An 18,265-nucleotide genomic window follows, 5' to 3' on the forward strand; every position below is an offset into this window, starting at 1 on the left:
GTCATTGTGCTTAGAAATATATATTCTGATGCTGTATAAAACAACAAGATTTCCTTTTTTCTACACTATTAAAAATATGGCTTTTTCTACTACTGATTTTTTAAAGACAAAATTATTTGAATATTATATAACGATCTAGAACCAGTAGGTAACTTGCCTTTACTTTAAAGTGTCTGATTTTGATGAAATAGATGGTCATTAACATGCATGCACCCATTTTTTATAGGAGTGGAAGTGTTAGTGGGTTGACACTTAAATTGATCCGAACATCTGTCTCCGAAATGTTGGAAACCCTCTCAGATGATGATTTTGTGAATGTAGCTTCAGTAAGTATAAGATGACTGCACTTCTTTGGTCATCCCGTTTTGGGGGAATTAAATCTGCAATTTCTATCTCCTGTGACTTTAAAATACTCTGTAATGCTGTATTATAGACAGGCTGAGATATTTCTGATCTATTACAAGACTATCTCACTGAACAGTTCCTATCCTGTTACTAATTCTCCTTTATTTCTTCACCAAGGTCCTTTCTGAATGTCTAAGTCTTTACCCACAAAGTAATTGAAGGAAAAATATTACACATATTCTCCTTTACTCAGAGAAGCTTAACCAGGTGACATGAACCCTTTTACTCATTGATATCATTGTAACTCTTAATAAAATTTATTTTTCAATTTAAAGGGCGAACCAATAGATATTTGAATGGGCTTCTTTTAGAGTTTTATTTCCCCAGAACCATCTTAGACCTTCCTATTCATAGAGTGCACTGGACTCTGAAACAAGTGAAATAGAACAAAATAAACGTTACCACGTCTCATTTTAATTCATAGAAGTGAGGCAAAAAATGCCATGGCTGGTGACTAGTGGATATAATTTCACATTTGAAGTGGATGTACTCCTAGAGATGAACATGAGGGAAGGGGAATTTGTGGGGAGGTCATTTTGTATCAAACACAGGAGAATGGCTTTGTCTCTGACACCACTGGGAGGAGGAAGAAGTTCAAGCACATGGCCTCCCTTAACAGAGGGCACCTTGGGGAGTAAAAGGGGGGCATAATCCTTGTCAATCAGAGCTCCAGGTAACTAGATTAATATTTACTGAGAGGAAGAGGATTAGTCCTGAAGTGCTTTTAGCATGATATCCCTGGCTAAGGGTAACTATGATAAATGGAACCCAGGATCAATGAAGCAAAACCCCCTGAAAAATGTCCATGCGTGATATAACTAACTCTCTGGTTAATACATTGGAGCTTGTCCATAGTTTAAATAGCCCAGCTATACAAGGAGCCCCTCACACCTCTTATTGAGACTTCTTTTCATCTGGGCCAGAGTGGTGTCTCCAAGGTGGGACTGAAGGACCTGCCATATAGAATGCCACAGACTGGATAGCTTGAACTACAGAAATGAATTTCCTCATAGTTCTGGGGGTCGGAAGTTCAAGGTCACGCTGCCAGTAGAGTCAGTTCACTTGAGTTCTCTTTCCTTGGCTAGCAGTAGCCACCTTCTTGCTGCCTCTTCACATAGCCACCTCTCTGTGCAGACCCTGGTGTCTCTTCCTCTTTTTATAAGGACACATGTCCCTAAACTAACTGCCTGTTTAACTTAATCACCTGGTTGAAGTTCTTATCTTCGGACACTCTTACATTCTGAGATACTGGGGTTGGGACTTCAACATATGAATGTCAGGGGGACACAATTCAGCCCGTAATAACATGTGGCACCACCGTCCATGTCCAGATCTTTTCTGCTTCTGATGAACCCTTAGAAACCTTCGCTTGTCTGACCCCGTGTGTTACCTCACCACTTAGTCTGTAGCTCTCAAAAAAGTGATCAGAAAAGACAGTCATTTTATTTCATTTGTACATAAACATACTGTTTATCACACAGCCATTGTGGTGGTTGCTAACAAAATATGATCTTTGACATCGCAAAAGAGAAAGTCGTAAATTCAGTATAGATTTGTCATATCTAAGTTTCTTTCGTTTCAGAACAGAAATTTTGATGCTTAAATTCTGTAGGAGATGCAGAGTGAATGCTGTGTCATTTCCTAGTGACTCTGTTGTTTCCAGCGCTGCTTTTTGGTTACAGAAAAGAAGCCTGCTGTTAGGCAAAGCTCAAACGCAAGCATTATGTAGCTGTTTTCTCACTAATCCAGTTATATGTTTTGACAGAAGTAAGTGGTAGATGATAGGAGCAGCGATTCAATTATAGCATGTTCTGATTTACAGGCAAAATTTCAAATGTTGACACGGGAGTGGAATTTGTTTACGAAAGTAAGGGAATTTGACGTTTTAGGAATAAAGTTGTGAGCTAGTGGATAATGAAAGGAAAATGTATGCTGATTATGGGCAATTTGTGAAAAGTTAGCAACTGCACAAGGTTGTCATATATTTCCATAAAATCACATAGCTTCTTACTTAAGAATTTGATGCAAATATCAAGATTGTATCAAGGTTCCTTGAGTGCATTTTCTTCCAGAAAGCTTTATAACTCATGTGTATTTAAAAATGCTGTCCTGGAGTAGTCATCAGGAAGAAATAATCAAAATATAATTCCTTATAATATCTTTGCTATTAGTTGTAAGAGAGAACTTTTTCTTAACCCTCACCCAAGGATATGTTTTTATTGATTTTAGAGAGAGATGAAGGGGAAGAGAGAGAGAGAGAAACATCGATTGGCTGTCTCCCATACAGGCCCTGACCACTGACAATTGAACCCCCAACCTAGGAATGTGCCCCGTCCTGGAATCAACCCTTTGGTGTATGGGATGATGCTCCATTCAACTGAACCAACTGGGCAGGGCTGAGAAACTTGTTTTTTAAAGGAAACTCTCCACTTTACCTAGATTGTAGTCATGCTTAGATTGTGGTCAGTAAACAACAGTTTTAGGAGTGACAGTCTCTATATGTAGTGCGAAATGGGGAGTGAGGAACCACCGCCCCGTAGGAGCTGGGGAAGGGATGATCTTGACCTGATGGCCACGTTAGCAAGGCTCACCTCTTGTGAAGTGACCCACTTTCCACTCTTCTCAGACAATCCGGCCTCTTGGATGTACTCATGGAATTGCATAGGGATTGTGCATAACCTTTGAAATGACTGGTTACATGACCTTGTACAAGTTATGTAAGGCTTATGAATCTGTTTCTTCCTCTTTGAAAAGGACAGATCATATTTAACTTGTCAAAAAGCTATTGAGCACTATATGCAAAATGCTTACTTATGGCAATTGTTGTTATTGTTACCATCATATTCTTCTAATACTTTTCTACCAACTGCTGGGAGACAGTTCTTCATGAATACGTCACATTTCTTCAAAGCTAAGCATTAACAGCCAACCTGCTCAGCTTTATGTCTATTCCAGGAGAGTGAAGGTAGAGCTGTCTTCTCCCCCAGAAGAGGTTTACATTGCCGAGTCGTTAAGATATGGTCTCCCTTTGATGAGGATGATGGGCTGCCTGCCAGCAGCCCCTTGTAAGCTCAGGGCTTCCTCTTTTGGGTCTCATGCCCAAAACTCATCTATGGCCAGTGCGGATGACCTGGCCCTTCTCTTATCCCCTGTGGGAATTGGGTTTTGGATGCAAATAGGTCTCAGTCTGCTTACTCCTGCCTTCTGTCTCTCACCAGAGGACTTGTATTTCTTGGGCTAGAACTGTGGTCGGCAAACTACGGCTCGCGAGCCACATGTGGCTCTTTGGCCCCTTGAGTGTGGCTCTTCCTAAGCCTCAGGAGTACCCTAATTAAGTTAATAACAATGTACCTACCTATATTGTTTAAGTTTAAAAAATTTGGCTCTCAAAAGAAATTTCAATCCTTGTACTATTGACATTTGGCTCTGTTGACTAATGAGTTTGCCGACCACTGGAGCATCTATAAAGTGGTAGAAGACTAATTACTTAGCTTAAAAGTAGAATGAAATCTCAGACACCTCCCAGTTCTTGACCTGATAGTTAAACACCAACTAATGTCAGGGGGGGTTTGTTGAAATATGCAATTGTACATATCTGCAAAGGGACACGATTTGGATTGTTCCTTTTCCTATGAGCTTAGAACTTTTTTGCCCCCTTCTAACGTATGCCTAACGGCTTTCTCGGTTTAGGAACTTTTCTGCATATGATAATGAGCACAGTTGTCAGTTGTTTCACAATTTAAATTTGAAAGTTATTTTTACACCCTTCCCAAGCAGGCCCGCATTTGCCAGTGCTGGAGTAAAAGAAAAGATACTTGCCATGCCATTGCAGTTTGCTGACAAGTGAATTCTGGGAGAGTAATGTCATTTCACGTCTTATAAAATAGTCATCCGTTTAGATTTCAGGAAAATTTTATGTTGACTCATATCTCATGTCAACAAATAAGAATATTATAGTTTATACCCTTGATTCTCACAGTGGGGCCAGTGGCCAAGCAGCATGAGCAGCACCTGGCAGCTGGTTAGAAACGCAGAATCTCAAACTCTGCCCCTGATCTAAGGATCCAGAATCTGCAGTTAGCAAGTCTCCCAAGTGATTCCTCTGCAGTGGGAAAACCAGAGAATCGGGGCTCATCAGGGAGGCACATTTTGCAGAGTCCAGTGGGCATCTGCCTGGGCCTTATTGTAACTAATCATGCTTATTCATGATTGAGATGTTAAGATCTTGGTACTTCATAGAATTACTAATACAATGGATGTTTATGAATGTTTTTATTTTGTAGCCATTTGCTTTTGTGAGGGTGAAATTTTAAAAAAAAAAACACAGGAAGAAGGAGTAAAATTAAGCTCATTAAAAAAACTGAAATTCCCTCTTTTTACCTACTTTTAAAGGTAAAGATGGGTGCTTTAAAAATTATCTTCATCTAAATTATACCCAAAAGAAATTGTAGACTATGAAGGAAAGACTGAAATGAGAAATTTAGGGATTATATAACAAGACAAGTAATCAAGGTTATTTAATTTAAAAAAAGAGATTGCTAGAGGATAACTCAATTGCTTTGGAAGTATAAGGAAAGTTTATAAGAAGGTGTGGACAAGCATGGTAAATATTTTTCCATTAATTATAAGGTACAAGAAAGATGGCTTTGGTACTTAAAAATTAGTTGCATTTGGAGTTTTAGAAATAAGAAAGTAATATTTAAAGAGAGGAAGAGGGAATACTTTTAAAATTGAGCTATTGTTTTTAAAATAACAGTTATTGACTTATTTTCTGGGGCTTGAAGGACTAGGTATAGACTCCATGCCCAATAAGCATAGATGTATGTCATTACATGTTGGGTAAAATTTTTCAAAGTACATTTATTCATTTAATTTTAAGTAAAGGTAAAGAGGTTGGCTAGGGCTAACCTGAGCTATAGCCTTAGCAGGGTAGCTCATAGTTATTTTAATTAAATTAAACTATCATATTTGCTATTTAATTATTTAGCAGGTTTAAGAGAAAATAAAGTATAAAGTGATAGTATAATAAGGTAGTTATTAGCAAATATATAGACTTAAATCTTAATTTTTGAATAGCAAAATCCCACTTCAGCAAATCTTGGTCATATATTCCATTATAAGGGGCTTTGTTATAGTGACAATTTGCATATTACGTTCTCTTCCAAATTTCAAGATACAAATATTGCCATTTGATTTCCCCCACTTTTCTAATATTTTGTTAAATGATTCATGTTTATTGTACCCTTTAAAATATATTCCTCAAATTTTTTTCACTCCTCATGAAATCTTTCCTGCTTAACCTTTGCTCTATCGATAGGTATCTATTTATTATTTTTATTTATTTATACCATATCAAAAGTACAAATTTTTTGGATGTGTATATTTCAAATGTATATTTTGATCCCAATGGAACTGAGTTAGATTGAATATAATTCCTTCAAATCTTGTTGGTATATTTTTGTTGATCCCAGATGCTATCCCAGATATTTAAAAGAACTTATTGGTAATGTTAATAACTTTGTATCAAAATGCAAATAGAATATCTTAAAATGACACTTGGGACTTATGCAGAAATTTATTCACTATTTCAACAAAGGTTAGTAGACTGAATTTTGAGCATGTTATGATTTAAGTTAATTGGAATATTTCTTTAAAAATGAAAACAACATTTTTGATGGACTATCATTTATAATTATAGACAAACAGAAATTTTGTTTTGGTAATGCTATCAACATTTTTATTAGTTTATTGTTACCATTTTCTTTTGACATATAGAATTTATTGTTCCTATTTATTTATGTAATTATTTTTCTGATAGTTAAAATGATTAGATCTGGCTCTGGGCGGGGCTCAGTTGGTTGGAGCATTGTCCTATACACCAAAAGGTGGTGGATTCAATTCCTGCTCAGGACGCATACCTAGATTGCAGTTTCCATCCCCAGTCAGGGGAGCATACAGGAGGCAACCAATTAATGTTTCTATCTCACGTTAATGTTTCTCTCTCCTTTTCTCTCTCTCCCTGCCTCCCCCTTTGCCTCTCTCTCCCTTCTGGTCTCTCTACAAAATAAAAACATATATTCTGGTGAGAGTTAAAAAAAAATCAGATTTAATTACCTGATTTTAAAATGTGAGGAGTTTTCCCTTTTATTTCAGAAAGGAGGAACCTACAGCTCAGAGCAGAGAATTTAATAAAATGTGGCTATTGATGCTTATTAGTAGCCGTTTCTGAACTAGTCCTGCTTTTCTGAAATTGAATTAAAAAGTGGAAACCTTTTTATCAAAATTTATTTTTTTATACAGTAGAACCAAGAAACCACAAAACAGCAGCCAGTGTTTGGGGACAGTGACATCAATTTGAGGACAAGAGTGTTCAAGTCCCAGAGTGCCATTAGCAAAGATATTCCCGTTGTCTCCAACTATGGGTGACCACATCTTCTGGTTTTCCCAGAATAGGGCTTAATAATAGAATTAAAATCAAATTTACAACATTAGCAAATCTAATGAATTACCTAGTAGTACTTTTAATAATATATTTAGGATCTGAATATTTTTTAAAGGAAAGAATATATGAGATATATGTAGAGTAGTTGAAATGGAAATACAATTATAAATGTGGAATTAATCATTCTTTCTGGAATGAAAACTGACTCAAGTGAATATGTAAATTTTTCTCAAGTTTATTTGTAAATGCAATTTTAATCTGACCAAAAACAGTTCCAAAGTTCAATAGGGACGACAACTGATCAAAAAGTGACAGGGTATGACAGCTTACTCTTCTGGTTTATATGGAAAATGATTAGACACCATAGACAAGAGTTAGGGTTAGAAGTAGAGCTCTGACTCTTGGATGCTGTATGTGATTCTAAGCCTCATTTTCTCAATTTTATAATGTAAATCGTATTAAAACTAAAACCATAAGCTTGGTGAAGGTCAATTGAATTAATACATGTAAAGCTTGGCACAATTGTTATCCTCAATATATTCTGGCTAATTTTTTTATTAATATTAAAAATTAGTTGGTGAAATGATGGAAAGTGTAAAGGGATTAAAAATCCTAGAAATGTATCTAAATCTTAATTGATTATAAGGAATGGATCATAAACCAATAATTATTAAAAAAAAAATTGGCTATTTGAGAAAACACACATCTAAATGTAATTGTCACCTCATACTTTTGGGGGAAATAAATTCCAGCATGACTGAATACCGAAATGTAAAATAAGTAGCAAAATCATCAAATATTAGTAAAGGCCATAAATGAATATTTTCCTGATTAGTTTATGTCTTCTAAGCATAAAATTAAGAAGTCATAATAAATAGGTATAAATTAAAAGCTAATCAACAGAATGGAAAAATAAGACTTACATTTTAACAGATTATATGAAAATTAATAGATGGGAAAAATTTTACTTCTTAGCCATCCGGGAAATTTAAGTACTTAAATATTGGATTATCCTCTTTACTTATAATTTAGCAATTAAAGTAATAAGTGCTTATGAAAGTGAAGTAAGATGTTTATACATAGTATTGTAAATTGATTCAGTATTTCTGGAAAGTAATTTGGCAATAGATAAAGAACCTTAAAGTGATTCTGAACTGGGAATATGAACCTATGTGTATGGATAAGTGTTATCAGCTATTTTCTCTGGATTTTATAACAATTTTATTATAATATTTTCTAGTTTACAAACATCCTATTAAAAATAGAAAAAATCAACATAAATAAACCATACTTTAAATAGGAATAAAAGTTAACCAGTATTTTCAAGATCACAGTTTGTGTTCACTTTCCTTTTATTTTTTTTCCTGCATCGCCCTCTGGTGTCCAAAATATGGATAACTTCTGTTACCATAATTTGTAATTATGCTTCCTTAATATGCAAAGTTGCATTGTTTACAGTACATAATTTAGGTAATTCATTTAATTAATTATTTTATCTAATTTAAATTATGTTAAGAAGTTTATTCATATTGTATAATTTTAAAAAAATACCCATGTTCCAAAGCAGGCTGGTCTGGATTTGAGTTCTTGTGTTTTGCTGATCCACCGCACAGCCTGAGCCCATACTTTTCCTCTATTTTTTTTATTTTTTACATGCAAAAAGGAGAGAGAAAATATCATTAGAACATGTTCTAAGGAATAATTTGTATATAGAACCATTTTTCAAAAATCAAGGAATTATAAATTATGTTCAATTTTCCCATTAAAGAATGCTTTATGACAAAGTACCCTAAAGGGAGTTTTTAGGAGTATAGAATCCATGGATGAGGTGAAGGAGGGGAAATTAAAGACATACTGAGTGGTCAGACACATATGAAATGGGCCAATTCTCTTTCTCTGCTGTTCTAAGTGGAAGAATATTCCCTTTGGGATTTTACTTTTAGTTCTTAATGTTTTAGGGTAAAACTCTGTGATCCCACCAACCTTTCAAAGGGAAACTCAGTATTCCATGAAGGTGGATTACAGGTGCCATTCCTAGACAAGGCTACGTTCCAGGACCTTGGTGTTCTCTGACTGTTGGTGTATATCAAGGCCATGCCAACATTTTATGGTTTGTATGCCAGGTTAATCCAATGGGCAGCAGAGCTGCTCTCAGGAATATTTTTTAGAATGGTTTCTTATTCAGTAGAGGCCACAGAACAGAGCCTTCACAAAACCAAGAGTTTAGGACACCTCATTTGAGAAATTAAGAGTTTGCTTTGGACCTAGAGTATCTTTTAATTTGATGGGTGTACTTGACTGTGATATTTAATAGGAAGGTTCTGTGAAGTTTACTCTTCATGGTTATTTCAGAGAATGTCTAAATATTAAACTAATGTTTGAGGGACACTTGTTATAGGGTATAGCCTGTTAGTGAACTTTATTTAAAGTTTAATAAGCTGGTATTGTTTATCTGAATCTCATGCATCTAGGAATCCATTCTGATTTTGCTACTGACTATACTGATGTTTTTACTAAAATAAATTTTTAAAGGATAGAGTTGCCATTGATTTAACATCTATGTGCTGGCATCTACTTTATGCTAGGTGTTTTACACTCATTTTCATTTGACTATTTTAATAGTGTCTGTTTGGAAAGACTACTTATGATTAAGAATAGAGAAATATAAACACACATTACACTGTTAAAATATAGTCACTACACTGATAGGCTTATATCTTGATTATTGATCAGCATTTTGGACCATCTTCTAGTTTTCTTAAATTCCATTCATATATTCAGTAAATATTTATAGTATCCGTATGATATACCTAACATTGAGGATGCAATGATAGGATGGCCGTTTTCTTTGACCATGTGGGCTTCTAGTCCAGTGGAAGAGTCATTCAAGATGCCGTACAAAGAAATATGAAATTATAACTAAGATATGTTCTATAAAAAATAAATCTAGGCCTAGGAAAGCTTATTATGGCATGATTTGTCCTAGGCAGGGAAGGTCATGAAAGCCGTTGCTAAGGAAAGAATGTGGAGGTAAGTGGGATAACCGAGTGTAGAGGAGGGGCAGAGTGTTGTAGGCAGGAGGAACAGGGTACGTGAGAGAGGGAAATGAGAGACTGTCCAAGTGCCAGAACACCGCTGCAGAGTCCCTCATGATTTACAGCCAGATGCTCACATTACCCCACACACTTTCTCTGTCTCAGACGCTCACAGAGATTTTGCTCAGCAGTTCTAAAAGGGGCCTACTTGCTTGGATTTTGGGTGATCAGGAAAGGAATCAGTGTGATGTTAGCTTGAATCTCTGACTCTGTAGGGTTAGTGAAGAATACATCTTTAAAGAAGTATTTAATTAATAGATGACAAAAGCAGGGCTCCTTAAATCTATTTTCACTCACCATAAAACTACTTCAAAGTTTTATACGGTTATGTTATTAAACTTCTGCCTTCCAGTTTTTAATATACATGTGGCTTGCATATTAAATATGTGATTTATAAAATAAAATATAGGCACATGTTACCGAAGACTACAATTTTAGTTCACGAAAATAAACCTGGTTTATTTTTCTGTTCTAAAAGCCGATGAATATCAGATGTCTGTAAAATGTATACTGATCTAATTTAGGCTTTTAAAATGTATCATCCCTTTCCTTGGGAGAATAAGAATTGCTATAAGGACTTAAATGTAATTTCTTTCTTGCATTATTTATGAGTTTTATTATGAATATAATTGTAGTCTTTCTGATGTACACACTGAATTTGTATTTAATGAGTTAAATTTACATTTAATCAGTTTGTGTGAAAGTGCTTTAATGAGATGTTTCACTTTTCTGTTTAAAAGCAGGTCAGGGCCAATCAGAAGACTGAAGTCTATACATTATTCAATACTCATTTTCTGCATAGCATAATTTTATGATGTATGGCTTAACTAAATCAGTTAATAACATTTCCTATAACTATACCTAATAATTCTCTAAAGTAAACATTTTGCTATTAATATATTGGAAAATTATTATTTTACTTTCTAACATGAAAATTATCATTCTTTTAAAAAATATTATTTTAAATGGACTTTTAGAAGAATGGAGAGAGACACACACACACACACATAAACACATGCACACTCATATAGAGAAACATCAATGTGAGAGAGAAAATTGATCGGCCACGCCCTGATTGGGGATCAAACCCAAAACCGAGGTATGTGCCCTGACCGGGAATCAAACTGCCACCTTTGGTACAAAGGATGGCGCTTCAACCCACTGAGCCACACCAGCCACAGTCTCACATTCTTTTATTTTCAAAATGGAACATGTAGATTAAGACGGTGTCACACTGTCAAAGACTGGAAAGTAACGAACGAGGTCATCGGAGTCAAAACATTCAGATTTATAGACAACGGTAAAATATATCGGAGGTTTATTATTCAGTGTTAAGGTAAGAACTCAGAGCACCTGTGCAGGACATTTTACTTGTTATTTAATATCCACTCCCTCCAAACCATCTCTTCTCTTCCTTTTCCCTGATGACCTTGCTTCATTGTTCCCTGGGGACAAAAGACACAGTAACTGTCATCTGTTCAACACCCAATCTACACACCCCAATTATCTGTGCGCCCCCATTATCTGTGCTCGGCTCCCACTCTTCTTTCCTAGAACAGGGAAGTCAACACATGTTTTCTTAAAGGATCATTTTTACAGCTGCCAGCTGTATTCCCTCCTTCCCCTCCTCACAAGAACGTTGTTTTTCACCTCTTTTCTACAGGGTGCTCCAAAATATGTATACACGCTTTAACAGCTGATTCTATTACATTTTTGAAAATGAAATATAGTTTAATCAGCACTGCCTTTATAATTATTCAAAATGCGTATACATTTTTGGGACACCCTCATTTCCTACCTCATTCCCTCCTTTTCTCTTTAGTATCAATCCTCTCTTCTCTAGTGACCCTTCATTTTAGAGAAGCCCTTCCTTGCCCCCAGATTTACGCTCACAGGTACTTCGCTCTCTTGCTTCTCTGCTTCCCACCCAGGCGCTTTGAGGTGACCCTCTGTGCGTGCTCTCACCTCCCACGGTTCTCCAGTGCACTCCACTCGGTTCAGCCTGTACCGCCTGGATGAGTTCAGTAGGAAGTCCTCATCTTCTCTGTCTCTGAACTGCAATGTCGTCTTCTTGAGACTCTTTCTCTCTTTCATCATCCACGACAGTCCAATCGCCTTCTTTCTTTCTTGTCTCCATGGGAACATAACTCTTACTCAGTGTTCTCATGGCTTCTTTCCCCTACTTTTAATTTATATGGTTTTAAGCCAAAGTTCTATGATGAAGGTGTTTTGTTTTGTTTTTAACTTGAACCAAGACTTCTTCTACTAGTAAACCTCATGCTTTAAATGTTCTGATTTATTGACATCCCCATTGGCATATCTCACTCGTATTGAAACCTCACCCTCACTAGCACTCTGTGCTTCTCTTCCCTGTAAGTCCTCTAGCTGCTCCTCCAGCTCTCCAGCCACCCAGATGCCCATGTCAGAATCTGACAATCATTTAACATACCACAGTCTTACTAAACCACATCCCCAATCCACCACCACAACCTATTGATTCTTCCTCCAAAATAGACCCGGAATCCCTTCTTTTCTGATGATTCCCACAAATAAGAAAGCCAATTTCTATGTTCAGCTTGGTTATGGCAACAGCCTTTTAATTATTCCCCCCTCCTTTAAATTTTGATCACCTTAAATATATTTTCCAAACAACAGCTAGTGTGATCTCTTACAATTCTAGGTTATACTAGTTAGCATTTGGCTTGAAATCTTTCTATGATGTTTCATTTGACAAAAGAAAATCCCAATTATTCAGCATTTCCATTAGGCCTTTCATGATCTAGCCCCTTTCTCCTTCCCTGAACTCATTTGTCTTCATATGTGATTGGGCTAAACTTCTCCTCTTTATATTTCCCTAAAAGGCTCCCCCATCCCCACAACACCCCAACACATCAGGGCCTTTTTGCATGTTGTTCTATTTGCCTGGAATGTTCTTCCTCAATAGTCTTCAGTAAACCATTTCTCTGGAATCACAGGAAATGCCATTTTTGGGGGGAAATTTTTCCCCTAACTGCTTACAATTCAAAATAGGATATTACCCCCTGACAGTGTCTCCTAAATCATAATACTATATTTCCTTTTCAAAAGTAATCATAATTTATTGTAACACACTATGAGGTGATGTGGGAATAGTTGAAATCTCAAGGCTCTTCTGTCACAGTGCTAGTCTGAATTCTGGCTCTATCACTTATTTGCCACTATGGACAAATTATTTCATTTCTCTATGTTTAAGTTTCTTCAGGGATAATAGTAATACTAATCATAGGATATTTGCTAAGAGGAGTGATAAATATTTATAAAGTACATAGTAAATGCAGCACATAGTAAATACCATATAAGTGTTTACACACATGCAAACGTGTGTGTATATGTGCAAGCCCAGTTTACATACTGTCTGAAGGCACAAAACTATCAGCTGCCATAATTCTTAACATATAATATTGCCTGTTAATGTTTGCCTAATGGATTGATGAAAACTGCAGTGTCCTTATAACAAGACTTCATTGATCTTCAGAGGAAAAAGAATGATGCATTATATTTATAAGAATATATAATTACTTTAAAATTTTGTGTTTTGGCTTGTTATCCACCTATTAAAATCATTTAATTATGTTTTTTATCTGAGAATATTTTCAAACTTTTACCTGACCAGCCCCCTATCTTTTAGCAAGTAGGTTTATTGTCCTAATTTTGCAGATGTGACAGTCTAAACCCCAGGAGTCTGAGGGATTTATACAAATGGCAGAGTTAATAAATAATAGGATGATCCTACTCATATCAGTATTCTGGATCTTATTGCAGTTACTTCTATTGTTCTTCTCTTTTTGGGAAATATCCAATGAGTTATGTGAATACCTTTTATAGTGATTGGTGAAATTGGTGATCACTCTTAAATTTTCAGTTTGGGGCATGTATGGTTGGAGTTTATCCTATCCTCTCCTTTCCACTTTGTTGCTCAGGGACACATCACCAATAGCAGTAATTCTCTGCAGTGTTCTCTTGTCTTTTGCTTGCCTCCAGGTTTCACTGAATTCTGTATAGAACCTCTGTAGTGATAGTTAAAGCTACCAGGTGTTCTTGACACTTTCAGATTTCTTGTTTTAATCCCCATAGGAAGACTCTACTCTCAAATTTCAAAATGATGAAACCTCTCTTCCTTTAGCCCAGTGTACTATGTTTCCATCTAGCTCTTCCTTATGAGGCACGAGTAAAATATTTATCCTGCATAGGCATAAGTTTCTCCCTTATCCTGCATAGGCATCATCATATCATTTCTGGATTCTGAATACGTTTCATTATCTATTGGGTTTCTTCTCTTTCTTCCTTTCCTTTTTTTTTTTTTTTTGTAAAAATGCTTATAAAATTTGAGAGCTGGAAGGGACTGTATATAACTCAAATCCCAAATTTATAATCAGGGAAACCAGGCTTCAGGAGGTAAGTGACAGGCTCAGAGTTCCAGTATAACTTCAGGGCTTAGGTGAAAATTACTACTTGATCCTCAGTATACTTTTGTTACTAATCTATTCTACCCTTTTTTTTTCCCCAAAGAGAAAGCAATGCATTAGGATTGAGAATTACAAACAATAAATTCAAAGAAAATTACATGGTTGATTTAAAGTTCATTTATATGTTCACTGTTTTTTCTTTTTCAGTTTAACAGCAATGCCCAGGATGTAAGCTGTTTTCAGCACCTTGTACAAGCAAATGTAAGAAACAAGAAAGTACTAAAAGACGCAGTGAATAATATCACAGCCAAAGGGATTACAGATTATAAGAAGGGCTTTAGCTTTGCTTTTGAACAGCTGCTTAATGTAAGTAGCAATACCATCCCCTTTTCTTTTTCACTATTGAATTGCAGTTGCTGAATTTTAATATCCTGATAGTTAAAGCTCTCTGGGTTAGATAACAGTGCTCTTTTTCATTTGTTTAAAAAGTGGATGTGTCCAGGCCATAGAAACCTTTGTACTACTTTTATCATTAAATTCAAATTTAAAAGGTATACAAAATTCATATTTTCTTGTCCTTTTAGATCTTCTATCATATTTTCAGAATATGTTTAGAAACATATTTATAAGGTAATTTAATTTTGCATAAGCACTTAAAACTTAGTTGGCATAATTAGAATATCATTTATTTTTCCTTCTATCAATTGCTACATTATTTTTTTTGGAAATTTGTTTTTTTAATCATCAAATGGTTGGTGGAAAGATTTTAGTTTTAAACATCTACTTTGGGTATTTTAATTGTTCCTAAATGTACAGAAAGGTCAAAATGGTAGACAGTAAGCTGAGAGGGAAGATAAGTCCCAAGCAGGAATTCCGCAGGGAAGATTCCCCTCAACTAATCACCCATCCATGTCTACAGTTAGACTATTGGACTCGGACAGCCTGCTGCCTGAAACTGTGGATTGTATTTTCAAATGGCTGTGCCATCTTTTTCATTCTGAACTAGTTGAGAGCAGGAGTTATCATTCAGTTTTGTACCTCTCAAGAGACAGTATTTTCACTATGTTTGAGACTGAGGACCTAATCGCTCTGTACCTTGGTTTCTTCTCTTATACAGTGGAGGTCACCATCACATGTACATCATATGGTTGTGGGCAGAGTTGTTTACAGGATCTGACACACAGTAATCCTCATGTGTAATGTAAGCTGCTGGGCTGGTGTTGGAGTTAAGATCATGAGTCCTATAATTAACAACTAGTATATGGCTGGTACAGAATCAGCAGATAATTCCTAATGTATTTGCTAAATCAGAAAAGCCCTTACAGGTGATCTTTTCCTCAAATTTGACTTTGATGTTCCCTAAGTGAATCTTTCTAAACAGGTTATGAGATGTCTGATCAGTTGGTTCATTCATTTGTTCATTCGGCCAATATTTGTGAGTGTCTCACAATTTCCTGTCACAGCGCCAGAGCTGGAATTCTAGAAATACTCCAGACCATCAGCTCTTGAGAAGCTCCAGCATACAGTAAATCATTATCCCAGTACAATGAGTTAGGGCCATCACGGGGCATTCAGAGTGTGTTTCTGGAGCAGCGTGGAGGAGGAACTCAACTTACCCAAAAGGGATTGGGAAGGTGTGGCCTTTCCTTGAAAACAGACTTTTGAGCAGTGAGTAGAATCTAGGTAGGTAGCCAAGAGAGGGGAAATCATCCTATATAATAAAAGGCTAATATGCAAATAGATTGAACGGTGGGACAACTGGTTGCTATGATGCGCACTGACCACCAGGGGGCAGATGCTCAATGCAGGAGCTGCCCCCTGATGGTCAGTGCACTCCCACAGGAGGAGCACAGCTCAGCCTGAAGCCAGGTTCACATCCTCTGCAGCAGCACTAAGGATGTCCGACTGCCACAGGGAGCGAGCCTAAGCTGTCAGTCAGACATCCCCCGAGGGCTCCCGGACTGTGAGAGGGTGCAGGTCGGGCTGAGGGACCCCCCCACCCCACCAAGTGCATGAATTTCATGCACCAGGCCTCTAGTTTAAGATAAATAGAACTGCATGGACAAATGCCAGATGACATGGAACCTTGCGAGAATTACGGGCTGTTTGGCCATGGCTGGGGCATAGCAATACAGGAGCAGTGATGGAAATGGAAAGATCATGAATTGTCAGTTAATGGAGTGTTTAGGAGCCAACCAAATGGTAATGGTATGGAAGTGACATGCTCTAACTAGTGTTTAAGCTATGGTGGGAATCCTGGTGTTGGAACAGTGGTGAAGAGATGTTAGGAGTGACAGGGTAACTGGACCAGGGACAGAGGCTGCTGAGTGGCAAGAGGGATTTGGGTGACTCTAAGTTCTTTTAACAAGGCTACTAAGTAGATAACGGCACAGGAATCTAGATAGAGGGAAGGTGAGGGCAGAAAGAGCTCAGTTTCAGTTGTGTTGACTGTTAGATGCTGTTAGATAAGTAAGTAAGGAGACAGAAAGGCAAAGCAGTTCAGCACTGCAGTTTTGAAGGGAAGTTATATTTGGTAAAAATGCATGTTTGTTACATGATGTATGTTCACTAATAAAAATATGACAACTTCAAACTTTGAAATTCAAATGTAATTGGCCATTAGATTCAGATATATTCTTTCTATGGAAAAGGAATATTATTTTGAAAACTAATAATTATTTATCTCTTGAGTCAGTAATCGAGTTTTCCAGATTGGCAGGTTCGTTCTTCTTCTCAGTGTTGCTCATTTAGCTGCTCCCTTCCCTCTTGTTCAGGTTTCACTTGTGAAATGCTAAGGTGTCTCAAGCCTAAGGTAGGATTTCAGAGGCAGTCTCTTTAGAGAAGCCACATTAGCTCCCAGATTCATTGCTAGTTGCTGATAAAATATAACTGTACTTCTCTTGGCCGCTGGTGCTGCCTTTACCACCATTGTAAAGGAGTTTTAATATGTCTCAGTCATTCCTGGAGTAAATCTCAAATGTTCTGCTTTCCACATGTCCCTTAGGTATGCACTTCTTCATTTTAAAGTAATTTTCCAAATGTCACAGCCTGCCTTATTCACAGTTGAAGCACATTTTGTTATTTCAAACACTTCTAGTCCTCTTATTATCATGTAATGCCATTCCCTGTTTTTCTGTAAATCCTTGCAAGGTTTACCTTGGAGATCACTGAAGCAAGCATCAAATAGAATTAGACATATCATTTTCCTCATAGTAAGCCTTAAATTAAGGTTTGAATTATTCTTCAGGTAGCGTTTCATAAAATGTTACCAAATACATTGAGATGCAATTTTTAAAACATTTTTATTGAGAGCATAGATGCTGCTCTATGTACTGGCCATGCAGGGATATGGCAAAGAAGGTTATGAAATAATATATTAAAGCAAATCAACATATTGAAATAGTTATGTTCTTTATTTTACTTAATTCATTACAAGCCAGTCAGGCATAACTCTGTGACTGTGTGATTGTGTGATTCTTTAGATTATTGCAAATGCACTGAAAAGTTCCTGTGATGTACTTTGCTTTATCAAAAGTCCTGAGAAGGCTGATTCTAGGAAAAATCATGTTGAAAACAAAACATTTTATTTGCATTTTCGTGTGTCCTAATCTCTCTTTCCTGGGAAAGGTTATTATTACTTTATTTGTACCAATATACAAAGATCAGCAGCGCCCGGTGTGCTAAGTTACATTGATATTTGCATTCAGTGGTAAAATAGCTCTGCAACTTTAAGGAAACTAAGTCCTGTGGTAGAAATTTTACTTATCACTTTTATGAGATAATCTTTTAAATACATATTTATTTTGCCCACTTTAAATATACAGATAAAAAAGACAAATCATTGGGGAAATTAATTTTAGTTAAGGGATTTCAACACC

General features: G+C 36.4%; 1 protein-coding gene across 1 annotated transcript in view; it reads left to right on the forward strand.

The window, feature by feature from the left end:
* CACNA2D1 (calcium voltage-gated channel auxiliary subunit alpha2delta 1) overlaps positions 1-18,265 on the forward strand; it is a 319,906-nt gene that overhangs the window by 222,491 nt on the left and 79,150 nt on the right. Inside the window, exons 9-10 of the mRNA XM_015572696.1 lie at positions 227-326; positions 14,595-14,753. Coding sequence (XP_015428182.1) covers positions 227-326; positions 14,595-14,753 — 259 coding nt within the window. The remainder of the gene's footprint in view (positions 1-226; positions 327-14,594; positions 14,754-18,265) is intronic.

Source organism: Myotis davidii, unplaced genomic scaffold, assembly GCF_000327345.1.
Source record: "Myotis davidii unplaced genomic scaffold, ASM32734v1 scaffold49, whole genome shotgun sequence".
NCBI classification, from domain to species: domain Eukaryota; kingdom Metazoa; phylum Chordata; class Mammalia; order Chiroptera; family Vespertilionidae; genus Myotis; species Myotis davidii.